General features: G+C 39.9%; 3 protein-coding genes across 3 annotated transcripts; all 3 read right to left on the reverse strand.

Moving 5' to 3' along the window:
- Window positions 1-784: 784 nt before the first annotated feature.
- LOC143848112 (F-box/kelch-repeat protein At1g15670-like) lies at window positions 785-2016 on the reverse strand. The gene has a single exon (XM_077356940.1). The coding sequence runs from the start codon at window positions 1987-1989 to the stop codon at window positions 937-939; it is 1053 nt and encodes a 350-aa protein (XP_077213055.1). The 5' UTR covers window positions 1990-2016; the 3' UTR covers window positions 785-936.
- Window positions 2017-16834: 14818 nt separating this feature from the next.
- LOC143859336 (uncharacterized) lies at window positions 16835-17257 on the reverse strand. The gene has a single exon (XM_077370060.1). The coding sequence runs from the start codon at window positions 17255-17257 to the stop codon at window positions 16835-16837; it is 423 nt and encodes a 140-aa protein (XP_077226175.1).
- Window positions 17258-18442: 1185 nt separating this feature from the next.
- On the reverse strand, window positions 18443-21893 carry FUS9 (Ubiquitin-conjugating enzyme family protein). The gene is made up of 4 exons (XM_077356978.1): window positions 21638-21893; window positions 21348-21421; window positions 18930-19083; window positions 18443-18848 (listed from the first exon to the last, which is right to left on the reverse strand). The coding sequence occupies exons 1-4, from the start codon at window positions 21804-21806 to the stop codon at window positions 18748-18750; spliced, it is 498 nt and encodes a 165-aa protein (XP_077213093.1). The 5' UTR covers window positions 21807-21893; the 3' UTR covers window positions 18443-18747.
- Between the last annotated feature and the right edge of the window lie 816 nt (window positions 21894-22709).

Here is a 22709-nt window from a genome sequence, read left to right on the forward strand (position 1 = left end):
TTCTCGACCTCAATTCTTCTTCCTTCCTGTTACTTCCTCCTCTTCTTCTGCCAGGGATGGCATTGAATGGCTATGCACGGGCTGGGGACGAACTTGGCCGCAATGAAGGAGCATTTATAAAAAAAAGAGAAAACATATAAACCCTATTTCTCTGCTTTATATGCATGTAAGGGCACAGAGTCGTTTGGACTATGAACTACTACACTACACAAATAATTTTAGAAATAAAGCACAATGTTTAGAGAAAATATTGCTTGTAAAATTTCCATAGCACTATTGTAAATTGCTTGTGGAGACAAGAGCTTTAGTTCCAACGCTCTCATATTTTTGTTTTTACTTTATGAGCTCAGCGCTCGTGCGGTGGGCCAGTTTAACGCACCTGTCTGCACATGTGAGATGGGGAATGCTGTCGGGCTATGAACGCAGACACCGGCGGTTTTGGCGCGATTTGCACTCGTCACATAAAGACTGTGGCAAGGTACAATCTTGCGACACTAAAATCTTTTAGATTGAGATCTAGGCCGTTTATCACTGTTAGGCTTGATCCTAGTCAGTTATATCCATTAGATGTGATCAGATAATGATCAATAGAAGACGATCAAGATGTAGAGTGATCTAGACCGCAGCTTTGTAACAGCCGACTAACAGTCCTCTGATGATCAGACTAGCAGATGAGTCCGATCAGAGGATAATCCAGACCGTATATTCATGATCTAACGACCAGAATTCAGTCCATACTGATCGACGGTGAACAGAGGTAGTTTTCCATACGAAAAGTTATCAATAGGGAAATCCACTTGCTTGCATTAAATTAAATACAAGGAAATCCGCTTTTCCCACATAGTTGTATCCAAAACCGTACATAACACGCAAAACCTCCTTCAACTAAGAAAATAAAGAAAAGGGTAGAATTGATATCACCACCCCCTTCAAGAGCTAAATCTCCACACAACAACCTGATTGAACAAACCCAGAGAATTCCTCCGGCATATCTACCCTTTCCAATTTACCTTTTTGCCCTCCCCTCAACTCCACAAGATAGAACCCATGGGGTGCACCCGGGCACACAGACCCCATCAACAACGCGCGACCTCCCAACCGAACCGCGCACGCCCCAACCCGAACCGCAGGTTCCTCCTCCGACCAGCAAACCAATTTTCCCTCTCCGGGTGGAATTGATATTGCCACTCCCACACACGCCCTCGGACACCGGCCGTAATCCCAACACCGTTCAACGTTTCGCCATCGCCCGGTTGCCGGATCAAACACCTCGGCGCTGCCGGAAAAATTCCCCTGCCGGTCGGTGCTATAACCACTCACCACCCAAAATTGCCCCCCAATTACCACCCCCTCACATTCATCCCTCTCCTCCCCCATTGTATCCATCTCCTCCCATTCATCTCTTTCCACACTGTACGCGAAAGCCGATCTCAATGCGTTTTTGCTCTCGTCGTGGCCGCCGGCGATCAAAATCCGGCCATCGATCGCGCCCGCGGCGAAGAAAGACCGGGGCCCCGGCATGTCCTTCCCCTGGGCCCATTCCCTCGTCGTGAAATCATAGACGTACACGTGGCATATAGGCTCCCAACTTGATGGGTCCCACCCACCAATCACTACTAACTTCCTTCCGATGCCCACCACTTGGCAGAATAAGGGTAGCCCCTTTGGGTACTTTGGGATTGGTTTCAACCTCTCCCATTCACCTCTCCCCATATCAAACACACTGATACCGTAAGCCGGTGGTCCAACCGGTTTCAGGCCATCGGATGAAATATCCGACGGTAGTGATTGTACTAGGCATGCCACCATTTGGGTATTGCCACTCTTCTTCCTCTGATCGTAGAAATCTCCACCGTCGATCACCTTCTTCCATGTCCGGGAAACGCGCCTAGCCGTTGGATGACACGTGTACGGCAGGCGAACCAGGCATTCCATTCCGATTTCTTCCGGTAGCGTTGGAATCAGCTCCATTGTATTGGATAGAGTCATCTCTTCTACTTGAGCTTGGAACGAATGTGTGCAATTTATAGTCTCTAACTTGTAGATAAACATTCTAAAAGATGCAATACATTGCTGCCACGTGTCACTTCTATCGTGCCTATGAACCAAGAGAGTAAAAAAAATCTATTATTTTCAAGTAGAGATGCGGAAACTTCACTGGTTGTTTGGAACTTGGAAGGATAAGGACATACGTGGCACTTATCCGTGTATTAAGCCCGACATATATGCCACGTGGCTCACATACTTTACTGATTGCCACGTCACATTCGGTGAATTTTGTGCCATAATAGGACAAACGGATGATTCGGACGGATAACGAGATAAGCATAAAACCAAACAGCCAACCCAATCAATCTCAAACTATGGGCGAGAGTGAAGAACGGAATTGTTAAAAAAGGGTGTCAATATAGTGTGGGGCCCGGTTGTTGAGATGATTTTCTATGAGGTGGGGCCCACGGTGATGATTCTAACCCTATCTCCTAACATTTACCAGGAGATAAGATAAGGGTTTCTAACCATTATGAGGAGATAAGGGCTAGAATCATCCAACGGCCAAATGCTTATTGAATGGACGATTATGATCGAGGAAATTAGGACCAAATCGAGGGCGGGCCCACTTCATAGGTGGGAGTGATGGTGCTGGCCCACATGGGCCTTTGTGGACATCCTCATATTATTTTTATTTTTTGAAACCCAAATTGCAATGGATAAGGACCTCTTTCTAGGGACCCACCAAAATGGGTCTTTGTTTACAAATAAGATTTTATTTAAGGTTAGTGTTATCTGCCAATGGGTCATTAAGGTCACTTTGGAAGTTTACTAAGGATCCCTTTTGATAAGGCCCTCAGTTGAAAATAAAAAATTATTTGAATTTAATCTTATGTGAAAATGAGAGATTAAGACCTCTTTGGAAGTCCAAACTATATCATTTTTAATAAAATTCTAATTAGAGGAATGCTAGACTCAAAGGAGCCCTTGCAAAAAAAAAATAGGGAAAGGGCGGCCTCATTGGTCAAAACCAATTTAGGATGGCGCAGAAAATCACGGTCATAACTAAAGGAGTTTTGACCAATGAGGGAGCCCCGAGCCCTTTCCCTTATTTTTTGCAAGGGCTCCTGTGAGTCTAGCATTCCTTTTATAATTTTTTTATTTTTTATTAATCACTATATTTAATATCAAAACCATTTGCATACAAGTTTATATGCAAATAGTTGCCCGGACAGGTGTGGCTCTTCGGCATAAGTCTCGGGTTTGCTCCCTGGAGACGTGTGATTGAATCCCACCCGGGCTTACCTGATGCGCGTGGTTTACGGGCTATTGCGCGCATCGGGTAAGCCCGGGTGGGATATTTAAAATCTTCTAACCCTCCAATTTGTAGATATTTTAAATGAACTACACATTATAGGGAGGTGGTTTTGTTAGGAGGACCTAAACATTTTTTATTTTTTTTTGAGAAACTTTCTATGAATACATGAAGGCCTTTTCGTTTTGGATTTTGATAATCAATTTTAAGTCCAAAACTGATTATTGTAAGTATTTAATTTTGAGACGAATAATCAGTTTTGGATACAAAATCGATTATTAAAATCCAAAACAAACACGGGGGATGATCTTCAAACCAGCCCAAATTTGGCTTGTAGGACGGGCCCAGGCCAGCAATGTACTTTAACAAGTCCGAGGATCAACAAACAGCTCGTATTTTAATACATTTATGTTCTTAGTAAACATGGATAAAAAAATACCCAGTCGCACCCCTCTAGCTAGTGAATTTATATGGTGTTGGCAACTAGTTTTTACAAAAAACTAAAAATAAAAATAAAGGGAGATCATTTTTTCGCCCTCTGTAGGATTATGCGCCCCCAATGTAAGGTGAATTGTTGGCAGACTTTAACGCTTTTTGGCGCCAAATGACATTAAACGCGGGGTGCATAATCCTACGAGGGGTTTGGGGGCGGGCGGGGGGGGATCATCACCCAAAATAAAACAAGGCGATGTTGTATTGCATGAATTTCCAGGAAAATTTGGGAAAGGAAAAATATTTTTAAAATTTCCTACTTTTCCCCCAAATAACTTGAACCAACCCTAATCAATAATTTTAATTAGAGGGGCCTTAAATTTATGATAATATCCCTCTAAATTAACAATATCATATCATTTCCCTCCAAATCATGGAATGAAAAAATGTTCTTAAGAAAAACATTCGGTCACAAATGTTTTCCAACAGAAATTTTTTTTCTTTCCATTATTTATAGGGAAGATGTTCCTTCTAAGTAAAAGTTGAATAGGATTAGTTCAAGTTTTTATGTTTTTAGATATGTGTGTGTGTGTGTGAAAAGTAGGACCTTGGACATGTTTGGATTGCATGAAATTTTTGGAAAAGATTAGAAAGAAAAAATATTTCTAAAATTCCCTAGTTTTTTAATACACGGAAAAGTTATCTTGAGCCAACCCTATTCAATTTTTACTAAGAGGACCTTCAGTTTATGATAATATCCCTCTAAATTATTCATAATCACATTATTTCCCTCTAATTCATGGAAAGAGAAAATTTTCCATCCGAAATGTTTTTCTCGCAATCCATACTCAGAGAAATATTTTTTCCTTTCCGAATAAGAGGAGACAACTTTTTAATGACACGCTATCATTCATTTGTTGGTCTATTTGTCTGCCCCCAAATATCTTATCCATTGTGAGCTGTAACACCTCTATTGATATTGAATAACGTTACCCAAAATCTTGACAAATCTTAGGATTTGTTATGGTTGTGAGTGGTGGCCTGCCTAGGTATGGGACTAGGTGGGACCCAACCTGGTACATGATAGGTTTAAAGGACCTATCCTAAGGCTTTCCATCAACTCTAGACCTTTTGACATATTGGTTGGGTACCTAACATTTGGTATCGAGCAATGATCCTCAACTTTGTGTATCTATGATCATTGTAGATGGAACCAGACTTAAACAAATTGAGGTGAAATCGAAACTCTATTCTACCGCAATTTTCAAACCGCAAGAGACCGTCTTTCATCACTCACAATTTTCAAACCGCAAGAGACCGTCTTTCATCACTCAGAAGAGCCCACAAAGATGCGTGAAGTTGTTGTGACCCTGAGGGATGTTGTTGCTCGATTGACGTTTTTTACTACAATACATATTACAGAGATTCTGCGACGCTTGGGAGCGGCAACCATTTGGATTGTATTCTTATTTAGAAATTTGAGGCAGCAATGCCGACCAGAATGAGGTTATTTTCCTATGAACTTCGGCTGCTCCTCCAGGTACTTTCCAACCTCGTAATGCATAGATTGACTTTTGTAAATTTACGAGTGACGATCCAAAAGAGAGGGTTTATGGTTGTGACAAAATTTTAGGGGTTAATCAAATTTAGGAATTGATATGGAACAAAAGGTGGCCTTAGCTTTGTTGCATTTGGAAGAAAAAGTTGTCCAATGGCTCCAATAGTTTGATCGCCGTCAACCTCCTATCAATAGATCTTTGAATCCAATAAAGATAATCATCGGATTGATGGGCAGAGATATAATCACTACTATTCTAAAAAATCTTGAAAATTGTTATTTGAAAAAAATGGATATTGTGCAGACAGCCCTTGAAGGTGGGTATATTTATAAGAAAATCGTCTTAACCTCTGTCTAACTTTGACTCAGCCTCAACTATCTAGTGGAGCTCTAACTTGCTAATTTACTTGGACTCTAGCTTAATAACATATACTTAACCCATCAAAAAAATATATATATACTTGCCTTAACTTGGTAATTTGTTTAGACTATAACTCGTCAACTTACTTAGACTCAATATCTAACCACAACATTTTTACTTATGAGAGTTCATATAAACGGGGATTAGGGTTCACTACAAAATATAAGCAAAGAGATAGTAAAAGGTGAATAAAGATCAAGAAACCAGAGATTTACATGATTTGTCGTGTTCTTTGACTTTGCCTACGACCAAAGGTGATCAAGGGTACAACTTACTCAAATATGGAAACTATATGATTTTCTCTTGACAAAAAATACTCATAGTTTATACCTGTGAAGCATTGCCCCTTGCTCCCCGTCTAAGGGGAATTCCCAAAGTGAATATAACAAAAGAAACACATATGGGTTGGAATGTCTAAGTGATGCATTATACATCAGAAGCTAGAATCATCCGATCAAGGTGGGACCAACTGAAACGTGCTGGACTTATCGTCGCCCATCGGATTAATAGATCGGACCGCATACGCAGGACAAGCATGGAGTCCATTCTTGATTGTTCGGAGATAATCTTAAACATCCATTTTGGACGTGACATTTCATGAACTGAGTCAGTTAGGAATCTGTCCTCATCAAACATGCCTTCCAAATGAAGTCTGACTCGGATCCCACGATACTCTTGTTAACTTTGCAAACTAGTTTTCTTGTTCTTTGTCTTGTTATACGTTTGGTTTCTACTTTTTCTTATATAAAATCCAAACTGCTTCCGATTATAACATCTAGAAGCCCAAGTTTAAGTGTTCCTTGGCTATGCTTGTAGCCTTAGAATTCTGTTGCATTTATTTTACTGCTTTAGCCTAGAAATAATGAAGTGGTTTCCTTTATCATAAACAAAGACAGGGAATTAGAGGCAATTTGACTTGAGAAGGGCGTTTTTGCTTTTCACCATCAAGATTGACAGCTGAAATGAGTCGAAAACAATGCTAAAAAGGGAGATGATCTTTACGCCCCTTTTGATCACCGGGGACACCCAGGGCCAATGTACGTGGCAATCAAACCCACTAGATTCTTCTGACGTCAAGTACATTAGCCCTCGTTTAGTCATTGATATGCTGGCGCTGGTTGTCCCTAGTAATCAAAAGGGGCGTAAATATCAATTCCCTGAGAAAAAATACCACCATTGTAGTTCGTCGTTGTAATTCCTTTTTAGCTACTGTTTATGTTCCATAGCTGAAAATAAATATGTTTATTTTTTATTTTAGAAAAATAAATTAGCGACGGATATTATTTTTCGCCATCACATAATAAATAGTGAAGGATTAAGCTAATTAAAGCTTAATTTTAAATAGTTTCAACTCTCCACTTTTGGAGGTAGCTACAAAGAAATAAAGTCTCCATATGATAAAATGCCCACAACCATCGATCTAGAGCTACACCCTAGAGTGCAATAGTGAACTAATTTCTTTTATGTAGGTTCCCTTTTTTAATCTCTATTTGTATTTCCTTAACTCCTCTCAGCACGTTCAGGTAAGTTTGCTTCTTTTGCTTCTTTAATAAATCATCCATCATAAAAATAAATAAAAAAGCAGTGCAATAGTGAACTAGTATGCTCAAGGTTAGATGGAACAAGGAAAGATTATGAAAAGCACATTTCTAAGAAGGGAAATGACATATTCACCCCTTTTTAATCCTTGGACTACCCATTTGTAGTAAGAACTATGAAGAGAGTGTCATGCATAAAAACTAGAGGAGGGTGGTGTTACGTGCCTAATCGGCCGTAGCACAAATAAACAAAATAGAAAATAGAAATGACGGGGAGAGAGGTTGATTCGAGGCAACCGGACCTCTAATGGCTCGATTCGAGAGGAACCATAACTCTCCTATAAAGTTTCCTTTGCCGTAAAATTATCTTCTTCTCCTCTTTTCATTGAATTGCTACTACATAAATACAAGCAAGATGGTGTGCAACATCACAAGTACACTTACCCGCTAACAAGACACATCACAAGTAACTAACTCCCACTACCCTAAACACATTAGCCACAACTAATGGTCATTAAACTAAAACACATACCCACTACTATGCACCGACTAACCCCACATACAACATAAGAAAATACACATAACAGGTGGCCCAGGGAAGAAAAGGAGGCCAATACATCACTTCAAAGAATTCTAGACAATTCAAAAGGGATTTATTTTAAATGCGACTGTTCCACTTTGATATATAACAAAAACGACTCAATTTTGTTTCTTGTGTATTTCTTCCTCGTAATTCTAGAAGGGAATTGGAAGTTGCACCCCTTATTTGATTATTCTCACCCCTCCTTTTTTTTCCAAAATTCTGATAAGGTGGTTGGGAATTATAGCAGTCAAGCGCGAGTTTGCCAGAATCTGTTTTCTTCTAGAATTGTGCTAGTAAAACAAGTTCTTTCACGTTTCTATGCAGGCTTTTTGCAAAATCACATAAACAATCTCTTGAAAAGAATATTTCATGGAAAAAATTCCAACATTAATTTTGGGCGATGATATTTTCACCCCCTTGGAGTACGCATTCGCCCCACTGTAACGTGATTTGTTGTCAAAAAGCGTTAAAGTTGAGACTGTTCAGTCGAATACGTACCGCAGCGGGGGTTGAAAATATCATCCCCTTAATTTTGCTAGATATATACTAGAAGAAACGTTAGTACAAAACTAACCTGCCAAAAATGGGAAAAATCTCTACGCCAAATTATATATAAATCCCCCCATACACATGGCAGACATGGGTGAATTGCACAGTTGATTTGGTGGACCAATTAGCAATTTAGCCATATTAGCATGTGAACAGTCAAAAAGTAAACAACTAATGGAAAATGGTCAATTAAATGCGCAGATGACTAGGATTATGAGATCATCACCATGATTTGTGCTCTATAACTCATGGTAGTTGCCACACCTTTAAAATGTTGGCACACATATTGGCTTGTGGTGGCACCTTCAACATTGCCAATGTGCACTTGGAACATCAAGATGGGAAGAAGGCTATGGGATCAAGACTTTGGTATGGCCTAGAGCATAGATGTAGGCATGCATAGCTTGCACGGGGATGCATTAGTGGGAACCTAACCTAACTCAAGTGTTGATCAGTAGGGTTGGGCACTGGTTGGGTTGGGCACTGGATCGATGGGCACTGGAGGGTTAGCACTAGTTGGCGAGCATTAGCTAGTGGGCGTTGCATAGTGTGCACTGGTTGGTGGGCACTGACTGGTGGGCAACGGGTAGGCAAAACCAGGGCACCAATATGCATGTGACAATTGGCAAGTGCCTGGATGTGTTGGCACATGGAGGCAACAATTGTAAACGGTTATGATTCAAACCAAGGCATTGCTTGGTCGTGTTCAAAGGCTTGGGCACAAGGAAGGCAAAGCAAAGGCAGTTGGTGGGCGATTTTGCACACATGACAGCAAGGCATTGGCATGCACTTGCACATTGTGAAGACTTCCTAAGGCAATCATGGCTGAGTGGTTGGGGCAACTGTTATGCCACATGGTGGCTTGTCATTTGTAAGTGCTTACGCACACAGATTGTGTAATTTGTATGTAATTGGCGTTTTATGTGCAAAATGCCCAAGTCTGTTGATGGGCAACAGAAATGAAGGTAGGCTTTTGATAGGCAACAGGTATGTTGTTGATCGGCAACAAGTACGCTGTTGATAGGCAACTGATAGGCAATATGTTGTGAGTTTCCTTTGTAATAGCTTTTGCCTAAAGACTTTGAGAAAGAGGATGGAAATGGAGTTGCCCGTGGAGTAGGTATTATTTGGCCGAACCACGTTAAAAAAGTCTCTTGTGTTATGTTGTGTGTGTTCTTGTTTTGTTGTGTGATCTTTGTGTGTGCAAACTTGGTTGGTTTGACTAGCATAGGGCTAGGCCATCACGGACAGCCCCATTATCAAAGAAATTTTGATTTTGCATGAGTTGCACCATGACAGTAGTCCACTGCATCAAAAAATAAGGATCCCCCATGCATAACCCATATGTGGAGAGGACAAGCCAAAACCACCATATTTTTGTTGCTCGACTCAGCCATGTTACAATAGCTTCAAAGGATACAAATTAATGTTAATGAACATGATTTGCCCACAACAACTGGATGAAACCATGTGTATTGGATTCATATCCTGAGGTCCGAAATTGTTTTGGATCCTGAACCAGATGTAGCCACAAAATCCGATGATCGAACGTCCTAGATCCGAATAGAGGGCACCAATGTACAAAAACATTCTTCGCATTTTCATTCATTTGTCTATTCATGAGTATCTTTGTAATATTTAAAAACCATACTGAAAATCACAAGCATCATTTCATTTTTTTCCTCCTTTTAATTCAACGACAATTCTCTTCTCTCCGTCTCTCTAGTTTCTTTCTTCTTCCCTACTCCTAAGCCCTATGTACAAAGCACTTACGACCCAGGCCGACACTTCGATGGACGGTTCAATTCGGAGTGAATCGTGACCTAGACTCAAAAGTAATATCCAAAAAGTGCGGCCCCCAAAAAGGATTGGATCGATGGTAGATCCCAAGAGGATCCATTGACATCCCTAATATGAGATTAGGTACAAAGTTTCCACTTATGCCTTATACCTGCGTGTGAATGCACACCTAAAGTGTGTAAAGGTCAAAATAACAAACCACAGAGTCTATGATCACCTCAATTACGTAGAGAAGGGACTGTAGTCACACTTTCGGGCCAACAAGGGTCTCTACTAAGGCTCGATTAGGAAAAAACAAGTAATTAACTTTGAATTACTAATAAAAAATGCACAAGTAAAACTATGCTTACAACCCTTCAAAGTGAATACTTAGTCTGTTCTTTACATTTGAAGTTGAATACTTAGTGGAGCTTCTTCAACCAACTATAGGACTTTTGGGATGTTTTTGCTTGCACACTATGTCTACATTTTTGTGCCTGCACACCACCAAAGACTTTCAATGAGGGTCTGTTTGGATGTTAGTTATAGAAGTAGAAGGAAAGGACTCCTTTTTCTCTTGATATAAGGGACTGTACATGTGGCACGCTGAATTTGTGATTGTGCCCATTCATCTAGGGTCATATGATCAGGGGCAATAGATTGGACAAATACAGCCGCAGGATAGACGGATGCATTACACATTACATCCCATCTGACACATTACATGTGACACGATCTAGACAACACATCTGATGGGCCCTATGTGCCGTGAGTTCCATACTATTCTGCATTATTATATTGATGGACCATCTGATCCCACATCCACATGTAACGCTGTGATGTGAGATGAACTAATCTAACGTACCAAAGATGGCCTCTGATGAGGAAAATTATACATTCGCTTGTTTTCCTTCCTTGGACCCCTCGCCTTGTAGTGTAAAAGGGTAGTCATTAATACACTACATGGGGCTAACTCAACTCAACTAAGCCTGTGTCCCAAACTAGTTGGGGTCGGCTAATGAATCCTTTAGATAAAAATTTATGAAGAAGGTGAAAGAGTTTATCCGGCTCAAATTGACTAAGTCTACTCCTAACACTAGTTGGGTTCGTCCATCTACATCGATTATTTTCTTCCATTCTTTCCTATCCAATGTTATGTTCTCTATCATGTTCCTAGTCATCAAGTCTTTCCTTACTGTTTCTACCAATGTTGTTTTCGGTCTGCCCCGGTCTATTAACTTACCAACTTCTCAAAAAGCTTAAGCTGTGGGAGAAAAGGCGTTATTTATCTTTTATGCTTTAACACTCCTCCGCACCTGTGGCCCACTTGGCAAACACGTGGCACATATGGTCCCACTTTGGGCCGACCATCGCATGTGGATTTTTGCTATTCGGAAGGTTTGAACTCGAAACCTTTGGCTCTGATACGATGTTAACTTACCAACTTATCTAAAAGCTTAAGCGGTTGGAGAAAGGCATTATTTTTCTTTTATGCTTTAACACGGTCACTTTCCAAAAAATAGGAAACACGAAGTGGGTTTATCTATACATGAACGCAACACTAACCAGTGATGGCCACATGAGCTAATGCTTTGACAAAAATCTCTTCCACCTAAAGATGTCCTAAATAATAAATTAGTGCTTAAATCCAAACTCCATAGTCATCCTTCCAGAACAGAGCGCACACCACATTTCAATGCTTACGTCCTCTCTCTATGGTTTCATCTATAAAACCAAACCTCTATCGTTTCTCGTTTCTCGTGAGAGAAGATTGAGAAAGAACTAACAAAAGAGAAAGAGATGAACGAAAGTTGCAGATTTTCGAGTTTTTCAACCAACTCAGGAATTGGGAATCGGTGCTTGACGATTGTGAAGAGGCAGAGGACTCGCTTCTACATACTCCGCCGTTGTATCACTATGCTACTCTGTTGGCAAGCCCATGCCATTCGAGATTGATTGCATATTAACAACATATAGAGAGTAAAAAGCTCTGCTGCTTCTTATCTTTTTTTTTCTCTCTCTTCTTTTTCTTGAATCTTTGGGTTTTTGATCTGGGTATTTTGTATTTTATCAAGAATATGTGGAAATCTAAAGTGGGTTTTTCATCTTCTTTTGAGTTTTGCTTGAGAAATTGGAGATGGTATTTTTGGATCTTTGGAGATGGTTTAATGCAAACAGAAATCAAGTTTTTGTGCTTGATTTTTATCCCAAAGGCAACATATTACGGTCATTAAAATCTCTGCAGAGGAGGGAGTTTTAGACCACGCCATTCAACTATTCAGTATTTTTTTTATGTAGATGAATTGTGAAATTGAATCAATTCAACAATCCCACTTACAAGAGTTAGTTTTCTGAAGGGAAGTAATCAATTCCTCGTAATGTTGAGCACTAAGTGTAATATTACACTAAGAATGCGTGTGCAGATAGGGGCTATTTGATCTGATGGGCCACCATTAGCTAAGTCTCTTCCCGATGCTTGAACCGTGCAAGTCTCAGTGACCCCACCAAGTCTACAATACTATTGGGGAAATGATATATTGGCCCCTTTTTCTTCCCCAGGCCACCCCCTACTAGTGTAAAAAGAGTAGTCATAAATACACTAGAGAAGGGTGGCCTTGGGAAGAAAAGGGGGCGAATATATCACTTCCCTACTATTGCCCTGAATTTTCTTTTATGAACGAGTGATCTTGGCAATCACACTATAACCTGTAAATAGACAATTATCAACAGAGGAAAGTTTTTCTAGTCGGCCGACTAGAGAAGCTTCTCTAGTCCGCCGACTAAGAAACACAGTGTGTCCACATTATTTCGATAATCGAAAACATTCATTTGATAGGCCCTGATATAGATCGGGTGTGCCCAAAAAATCAACTCCATAGAATCATCCTAAACTTTTGATTTGTGGAGGTTAAAAATGGAAAGATTTGTGGAGTTTATACGTGTCCATTTTAACTTCCACAAATCGAAGGGCTAGGATGATCCTATGGAGCTGATTTTTTGGGCACACCCTATCTATGATAGGGCCCATCAAATGAATGCTTTGGATCATCCAAACAACATGGGCCCACTGTGTTTTTGGTCGGCGGACTAGAGAAGCTTCTCTAGTCGGCCGACTAGAAAAACCTTCCTCTTATCAATAATCAACAAGGAAGAAGCCCAAAATGCCTCCTCTAATACAATGGTTAGGATCATAAAATCTTGTCATTTTTTACGAGTGATCAACTGCACAAGTTGCCCCACTAGATGGACGGCCACCTTCACTACATGTCGCAAGCAATGTTGATAGACTAGCTTGGCATTGTAGCTTTGGGTCCCACCAGGCATATTAGCATTTGAGAGAACTGCCTTCAATTTCCCTTTCCCTTTAACAATTGAGTATATTGTTGGAGAAATTATACCAAGTGGTCACTCATATACACCTAGCACTTGGATGCTGCACTAAATCAGTTGTTTGGTGGGTCTGTCATGGATTGTCCAATCACTGTGTTCTTCACTCCATGGCCCACTCTTGTGGGGTCCATAATATTGAATGGTCCAGATCATTGAAGCATTGGATGAAACTATCTCTTTAACGCTTACGAAAAGGTACAGTGGGGTCTATGTTTACTTCCTAATGAGTTTATGAAACGAAGACATTAAAGACCATTTTGGCAACCACGAAAAATCATTCCATGGAATCATGGATCATCACGGGTCCAACTGTGTGAGCACGGTTAACCAGAAAAAAGGTCGGGTCGGGTCGGGTTGAGGGTTCAACCCCAACCCCAACCCGACAGGTTCAACCAGAAAAAGGTCGGTTCGGGTTCGGGTTGACTTTTCCCAACCCGGGTCAGGTTCGGGTTGAGGGTTTGGCAACCTGACTCGAGTGAAACCTAATATTTTTTTATTTTTTTAATCTTGAAAACTCGGGTTGAAGTTCGGTCGGGACAGGTTCGGGTTGGAAAATGGATTCCTCGGGTCAGGTTGGAAATCGGGTTGGGAAAAAATGGGTTCCTCGGGTCGGGTCGGGTCGGCCTCAACCCGACCCGAGTTGCACCCCTTGGCGGGCCCCAGCTGGTAGGTAGTGTAAAAAAGTAGTAAAAAAATGGTAATTCCAAGTTTCCAACCCTTTCCAAATACAAATAGTGTATGGGGCGTGTGCATGACGCCCATGCTTTGGTGTAGAATAGATTAATAACCCCGCGTTCGAGAAGAAGACGCCGCCACACTCCTTCCCTAAGTCGGCCCATTTGTCTCCGTTCCATGAATCTCTCTCTAAAGTCGGTCGATTTGTCTCCGTTCCAAACCCCCATTTCGTCTCTCTCTGCCTCACTAGGCAGATTTTCCTTCTTTCTTCTCCATGTTTCCTCTCTAAAACTACCGCCTCCAACACCTTTTCTTTTTCGTTTCTCTATCGCGAGAGAGAGAGAGAGAGATGAAAGAAGTTAGATTATTATCGAGTTTTTGTTCGAACAGGAGCAGCAACAACAGCAGCACTAACGCGGGATGGAGGATCGGGAAGAAGCAGAGGACTCGTTTTTACATATTCCGACGCTGCATCGTCATGCTCCTCTGTTGGCACGCTCACGCAGTTCGAGACTGACAGATTCTATAATCAACAATTACACCGGCCCACATAACAAAGACGCTCCCTAACCTCTCTCTCTCTCTCTCTCTCTCTCTCTCTCTTGTTTTTCGTCTCCTTTCTTGGTTTCCTGATTTATCTCTTTTCTCTATTCTGGGTATATATATGTCTTTCTGATCTGGGTCATCTGTACTTATGCAATGGTCTGTACTTATGCAATGGGTTTTTCATATTCCCTCGTACGTTTTGGTTGTTTGATAAGGGGTGAGTGGATTTTTTATTTTTATTTTTTTTGAGGAGCGGATTTCAGCCGTTCACTTTCCCCTGAATGGATGAGATTAAAATACTGGTTTTTCAGTGAGACTGATTTCAGACATCCACAGAGAAGGAATCAGTTGAGATTGGGCTAAGGTTCTTGAGGTGAAACAGCATCCGTGAAGAGACACCTAAACAATAATTTGGCATATGTTAAGAGCGAGGAATGATAGATGCAAGGGCTCCCTTGCATCTATCATTGCTAGTTTAAAGCAAGGTTTTTAATTTCAGTTTCAGTTTTAATTTTGGTCAGCACACCGTAACTGAAACATTTCGTTTCCTAAAACATATGTAAATGATGATCAAATCAAACACCTAAGCAATATAAGCAAGGAAGCCATATGTAATGACTTAATCACATTAAAGACCTACACATTAAAGACCTACTGACATGCGTTGGTCTCATGTCTAATTTTAGTTTGTCCCGCAGTTCAATGATGTTTCCTACCAAATATCATTATCTATATTAATGACATCTTTTCATTTTATTTTATTTTTTGTCATTCCAACCATTTCAGTCAAATTTAGGAAATTCCAGTTAAAATTTTGAGAATTTCAAACATGGAAAGCATTCATGTAGATTTCGTTTCGGTAGGGATGAAACGGAAACATTTTGACAATTTTGGAGAAATTTCAAGAAAATTTAAAACCATGATTAGGAGAATTATGAGACATTAGATCCCACTGTTGGATTATTCAGTTCTTGGATTAGGCAATCAAAGCTAGACAAGTGAACTAACATGTATAAGAATAGGTGGATCAGAACTTGCCCAACTACACCGTCAGGGGCGGAGGCACATATAGCATGAGGGGGGGGCCATGCCCGCCCACCACGCCACCCGCAAAGACCAATCAATGCAAGTGTAAATTAGTCTGGCCGGACCCAAGTGTAAGTTCCTGGCTCTGCCCCTGTACACCGAGGAGTTTTGTTGCCAGGAGGATAAGATCATCCATGTCACCTTTAATAAGTTTCACTAAAACCTTTTGTTTTCTTTTAGTAAGGGCCTTTTTGTTTTAGATTATGACAACCGATTGTGGAGTCCCAACCAATTATTGGACTCAAATTCAATTTTCAGTCCAATAATCAGTTGGGGACTCCACAATCGGTTGTCAAAATCTAAAACAAACAGGCCCTAACTAACTTCCCTATAGTAAGGCACTCACCCCATTGCTGGAAATTAACACCGTGTATGCTTATTCAAACCTCGAAATTGGAAAAAAAAAATACTGTTACTGTAAAAAACTGTTAAGTAAAATAAAATATGAACTTGGGCAAACACTCAGCCAAGGTAAGAGTAAAAGGGAGCTGACTCTCGGGCGATTTATGGATTGAAGCCAGGTGTTCTTAAAATGGTAAAATTTAGGCAATAGTTCTACAAATCTTTTGGATCTGAACGTCAACGAGTGTGAGGCATATACAAACGAAGGGTCTCATGTGGGACATAGACACACGCCCCTTAATTCTCATGAAGGCTCCCAGATATGAATATATTTTGATATCATACGAAAATAGCCTTCATATTCTTTTTTCACTAATAGGCTAAATATATTTAGAGCTCCTCACAAAACAGCTCACCTGAATGCACTTGGAGCTACTGCATGTAGCCAATAACAGTGCTTCTATTTTGTTTCCTCACCCCAGTGAGTCTCATCATATTATGCCACTAAACATAGGCTGGCCAAGTATACAGAATCACACACAGACCAACCATCCGAACTATGACAAGGGCCACCATATATGCCCACATTCCAACTCCAGCAGGTCATAGAATTTGAACACCTGCCGCAAATCTATGTCGATAGCCGGATCATCGCTCTTTTCCGGGAGCCCAAACTGGAGTCGCGCTTGACCTTGATCAAATGGTTCAAGACCTTGACATATCGATTAACCATTCCGGTCAGTTTAGCTCCTTCCAGACAATCTCCTTGCTTTTTCGCCAATGGGAGATGCTTCTCTTCTTCAATAAAGTGGTGGGCAAGTGAATTGCATTGTTTCGCTTCTCCATGTTTCTCGCGGACTTCACCTTCCATCAATTCTTTCAAACTTCTCCGATCGAGTCCATTATCCTTCCCTTCGACCCATGTAGACGGAACCATGCTTTCCTGATCACCATTTTGATCTGGAGATCTTATGGTTTCACCTGTGGGTTTCCTTGTTCTCTTTGACATGCTGAGGTCGTAATGTCGCCTGCTAAGATTACACTCGCTTCCCATTGTAGATCGAAATCAACTGACCAGAGTAGGGTGTTGTTTTGGGGCTTGGGAAACAAAGGTAAGAGAAAAGGATTAGGTTGCTTAGAAGAGAAAAGGTGGGTATATGATCTTTCTTTTTCGCTTGGTGGTTGATTAAGGTGGTTGATTAGGGAATAGAAAAGGTGGAAAGTCTGTTTCATTGGTTTAAATAATTGAAAGATCACCCCTAATGACAGCTGATTGAGCATGAGATGATACCAAGACACTTGTGTTAGAACTTTCAAGAATTCATATGCCATAGTCGTGTGTATGTATGCCCTACAATGTATCATAATGCAGGAATTGAAATTGGTAATTAAAGATGTCATTCAAGTCATAAGGTGAAGTAGACGTTACGTGAACTAGACGCAACTTACATGTTTCGAAGAGGAATTATGTGCCGAACTTGGTGAGTAGTCAATCACAACCATCTAATTTAGTGAGGGTACTATGGCTTGAGGAACAGACCTTAGATTGGTTTTGTCATGACTAGACTGGCAAATAACATAAAGATTACAGACCGAACCAAATGCCCGATGCATATAGCATAATGCCCAATAATTTCTCTTCAAGAAACAATAAAATCCATCTCTCACTTTCTTCTTGCCCCTTTCTTATGGTAGGCATACTTGCATTCAGAAAATCCAAAATGTTGACACATCCTAGTGACTGGACCAATTTTGTGAAACATTGGTGCAGGATTTTCAGAGGAACATTTGACAGGGAACCTATAATTTCCAGCTTCAATCCTCTAGTGCCATCTTGGGTAGCAAAAAGATCAACTGAAGTTTGGAGCCAGAGCATCATTAGTAATTATCAGAGAAAAACCAAATACACAATTGAGATGAAGTTGTGCAATGTATAATGAGAAACCTTCATTGCTTTAGTTCAATTAAATTCATTAATCAAGAAACTAGATGTGATTTATATGCAACAATTCATTTAGTCAGAATATCTGAAGTCTTCAATCTGCCTATGAAAATATAGACCAGACAGATTGCTTAACAAATAGGAGCAAAAGAATGCCATGCTGTCAAAACAGTAACTTGTACAGAAACAAAAAGGATGTCATGGAAATTCTTCTGGAGAGAATGCTGATCTCAGCCATTCAAAAAGAAGAAGAATTCTGATCTCAGATAATTATAACATTGGAGTACAAAACCAAAGAAGATCAACACTAGATTCTTCCATTAAAACAGATCAGCGTATAGTATTAATAATGCTTTCTACATTGGCCTCACTCAGAACCAGACTACTACTGTTCAGATAGTATGCTTGCTGGAAAACTATTATTTACAATGAAAACACTTAATATACATTATGCCTATAGAAGAGAAGGGATATATTTGTTGAGAAACACCAAACTATTGCATAAACCATAACCTAGTTCGTGAATTCACTATCTGTTTGGTCCTTTATTAGTCCAAGTCCTATCATATCCATACCAGTTTATCTGATGGGTAAACAAGTTTTTACCTAGCAAATCGCATAGTCCACTCTGCAGCTACTTCATCATGTTTAACTCTATTGCTCAAGTACAAGTGAGCAATGCTTGAGACGACAAGTGGGTTATCTGTGAGAAAGAAATAACTCAGGTTTAGAAAGAAAATCTCCAAGATTAATTCAAAGGACTTGCAGAAGAATACAACAATACTTGGGTCGGGATTGGGATTGGTGAATATCGATCTGATCGCCAATAGAACCTTTGAAATTGTTGAAGCAGGACTCCAATTATCTTTCAAGATGTCAAGACTAACATTGCCAGCAGAATCAACATTGCAGTGGTAGATTCGAGTTTTAAATACCACCTGCACACCCAAATAAGAAAGAAGATCAGAAATAGATGCATGGCAGAATAACCATATTCACACAGCTTCAGATAATGGCGTTTTACATCGACTTTCAAGGATTTTTTATATATAGTATTTATAAGATCTAATTATACAAGTTTTGAGTCTTTTGAGAAATACAACTGGAGATTACATTATAATCCATCCCAAAATGGAGCTATTCTTCATTATCCATTTTCAAATATGACAGCTTCATGTGTACTCTTTTCTATCTGTTGAACCCAACTTATTTACAGAAAGAACACAAAGTTATGATTCAATGTATGTGTCTTTTTTATAGTTTAAGCTTTACCATCACCTTATATCTAGGGGTGGCGAACCGAAACCGAACCGAAAATTCAGTTTCGGTTTGCTTAAACCAAACCGATTCAAATTCCGGTTCGGTTCGATTTGGGGGGTCAAACCAAACCGAAACCGAACCGTTGCCCCCGATTTCCAATGATTATGAGTAAGGGGTGGCAAAATTGGCCGAATTGAACCGAAACCAAACCGAAAATTCGGTTTCAGTTTGGTTAAACCAAACCGATTCAAATTTCGGTTTGGTTTCGGTTTGGTAGAACCAAACCGATTCAAATTCCGGTTCGGTTCGGTTTGGGGGTCAAACCGAACCGTTGCCACCCCTACTTTTATCCTAAGTTTTTTTTTTGAAAAACAATGTTTTAGCTAAAGGGACTAAATTCGATGAGTGATTTGCACAAACAACGAAGCAACCAAGAGGATACTAGCCTCTGGATGACTAACAAACTTAGAAAGTTGTGTATGGTGTAAAATGCACCGGTGTCTCAGATGTATTAGTAAACTATAAGAGCCACCAGCTAGAACACAACGAGAACAGGCAAAGAGGTCAATAATTATTGAGGCTGGCATGGGTGAGACAGGGACACATGATGTTGAGAGATGAATCATTGGCTGAGAAAGCAAGGAAAGCTTGAAAATTCTCCCCTTTAGTCTCGTCCAAAAAGTACAGGATTAGTCAATCATAGGAGTAAAGAAAGCATTCCCTGTCCACATGGTGAGACATGACATCTTTCTCAATTGAAGGATAAAGTCCAATATAAACACAAAACACAGATTTGGAACTTGGACTGAGAAATGAAAATCCTTTTGGCCAAGACCTGTTAGGGAAAGAAGCTGAGGGAACAGTGAGTAAAGGATCAAGAGTTAGGATGCCAACATTCAAAACCTGTCAATTATGGTTTCCCCCAGCCTTACATTCCCTGATGGATAAAAATTTATCCAAAAAAACTCATATACAACCCCCGCTAACCCAAAATTGTTAATAAACATTGTATCATCACATGAAGAGAGCTAAAAAGCAGCTTTTTCAATGACTGGTGAATTATGCAAAAACTGCCATAGGAGCTTGCTTCAAAACATATATCATCTTCCATAGATGATAAATAAGGCCTTCAAAGTTGGCTAACGAGGAGGCAGAATCATCTATAAGGTACCCATATATGCTACTGCACAGCGGGCCAACTGTATGACTAATAGAAACTGAGCCACAGGTTATTGAACCTTTGTTGGGGGACAATGCCATTGCCCTAACAAGAAAAAGATCATTCCTTTCATATCAAGATCTAAAGCAAAGGGTAATGTTTTCAAGTGTTTTCAAGCATTTTCAAGTTCATATCACTAGAATACTGTCAAAAGGTGAACAAACCATTTTATCCCATGAACATGTTTTATGATAATTCAAATACCTTCACATATTTCTACCAATCCAGTTTTCTGTGAGCACACCAAACATATAGTAAGTTCATAAACATTTTGTAAGAAAGAAAGCAATGGACAAGATCATCAAGACTTCACATGAAAATCTGATCAGTTGGAAGGTCTCTTTAACAAGGATCTTAGGGAAGTAAAAAATGTTGGCATGACCAGTACTCAGGCACCAAGTTGAGGATGAGTAGTGCAGGAGACACGGGAACAATCAAGTGTATGACTTTCATTTCCAATGAACATTTGGTAAATAGCAGAGTATTCTCTCTTATGGGTTCATTAGCCCACAATATTTGCACTTCCCATACCATATATATATATATATATATATATATATATATATATATATATATATATATATATATATATATATATATATATATATATAGAAGACCAAATTTTGATGAAGTCAGTCTTAAACATGGTAGTAAAATCATGTCCTCACAAAAGGGGGAAAAATAGAAAACAAGTGAATGACAAACCATGAAAATCAGGCATACCTTAGGAGGTTTGAATGGATAATCACTTGGGAATGTAATGTCAAGAAAAAAGACACCACCTTCATATGGTGATCCTGCAAATAAGAAAATAAAAAATCAGCTAAAACCCCATTTCATCTCCTTCTTGCTTGAAGATATTATGGTACTTTAATAAGTTGATTAGATTATATTTCAGTTGGGTTTTCTTCTTGGAACATAAAAATGGAATTTAGGAAGTACTTGGGAGGAATTATTAAAGCTAGAATGGAAACAAGATATAAAGAAAAAAAGTAATGAAGGTAAAGAAAGACCTGGAGGGCCTAAAATGGTAGAGACCCATTGATAGAGATTGTCTCCTTTGGGTCCAGCTGAGCAATCGGCAGGAGGGTCACTGTTAAATTCCAACATCTCCTTCTGAATCCTCTTCCCTGAAGTTGACACAGACGTTGTTGAAGCCCACGAACAATTTGCCCCCGACATTCCTTTGCCTTCTTCCACCCTCTGGTGAATGAGAAATGAAAAATTGATGCCTTATTATGTTCTGTTCCAGGATTGGCTATCGTAATTGGATAAACTTATCTTGAAATTGTCTAGCTGGTTATTCTGGCAATATTTTATCCAATTACAAAGGTCGACTAAATAGAGGATGGTGAACTGTGGGGTACACGCAATAGGATGATCCAAACCATTCATTTGTTGGGCCCCAACGTAAATTGGTGAAATCATCTCCATAGGATGATCCTAACCCTCTGCTCATTGGAGGTTTATATAATGTGTCGTCTACTAAGATTGGAGGGTTAGGATCACCAATTATTTTTGGAGCACGGCCTATTTACAAATGAATGGTTTGGATCATCCTATGTTCGGGAAAGGAAAATGGGGCCCTTATGCTCCTTCAAAGGCATTTATTGGACCCCATTTCTACCTCATGTACATAATCAGATCTGTTAACCCTAACCACAATCATAAGTCAAGCCAAGCCTTATTTAGGGTTCCACCAAGAAAGAGCCAAACCGTCAATTTTTGTCATCCTTAACAAGAGGGAGAGCAGATGTGCTATATAAGGAAGAGGAAGCATAGGAAGAAGACGAAAGCGCAGTGGAAGGTGAGAGCCCAAGTCACATAAACCATATTGCTCACAAACTCCACGAAAATGAAGATCGGCAGGAAATAAGTAGAAAGAACTAGCAGAATTTGCAGAAGAGCCACAGAGCTATGAAGTTGAGTAAGAGGATGATAGACCTTGATTATTAGGTTCCATCTTTCCTTTCCTTATATACTGCTTCTAAGGATAGGTCTTGTTGTTGTTCTCTTGGTTCGTATCCCTATTCTTGTGATAGGGTTTGAGTTTGTATGCTGATTGTATCATCTTTCTCATTCTAA

This window comes from Tasmannia lanceolata, unplaced genomic scaffold (genome assembly GCF_043159265.1).
Source record: "Tasmannia lanceolata isolate RefF3 unplaced genomic scaffold, GAP_Taslan_0.1 ptg000003l, whole genome shotgun sequence".
Classification (NCBI taxonomy): domain Eukaryota; kingdom Viridiplantae; phylum Streptophyta; class Magnoliopsida; order Canellales; family Winteraceae; genus Tasmannia; species Tasmannia lanceolata.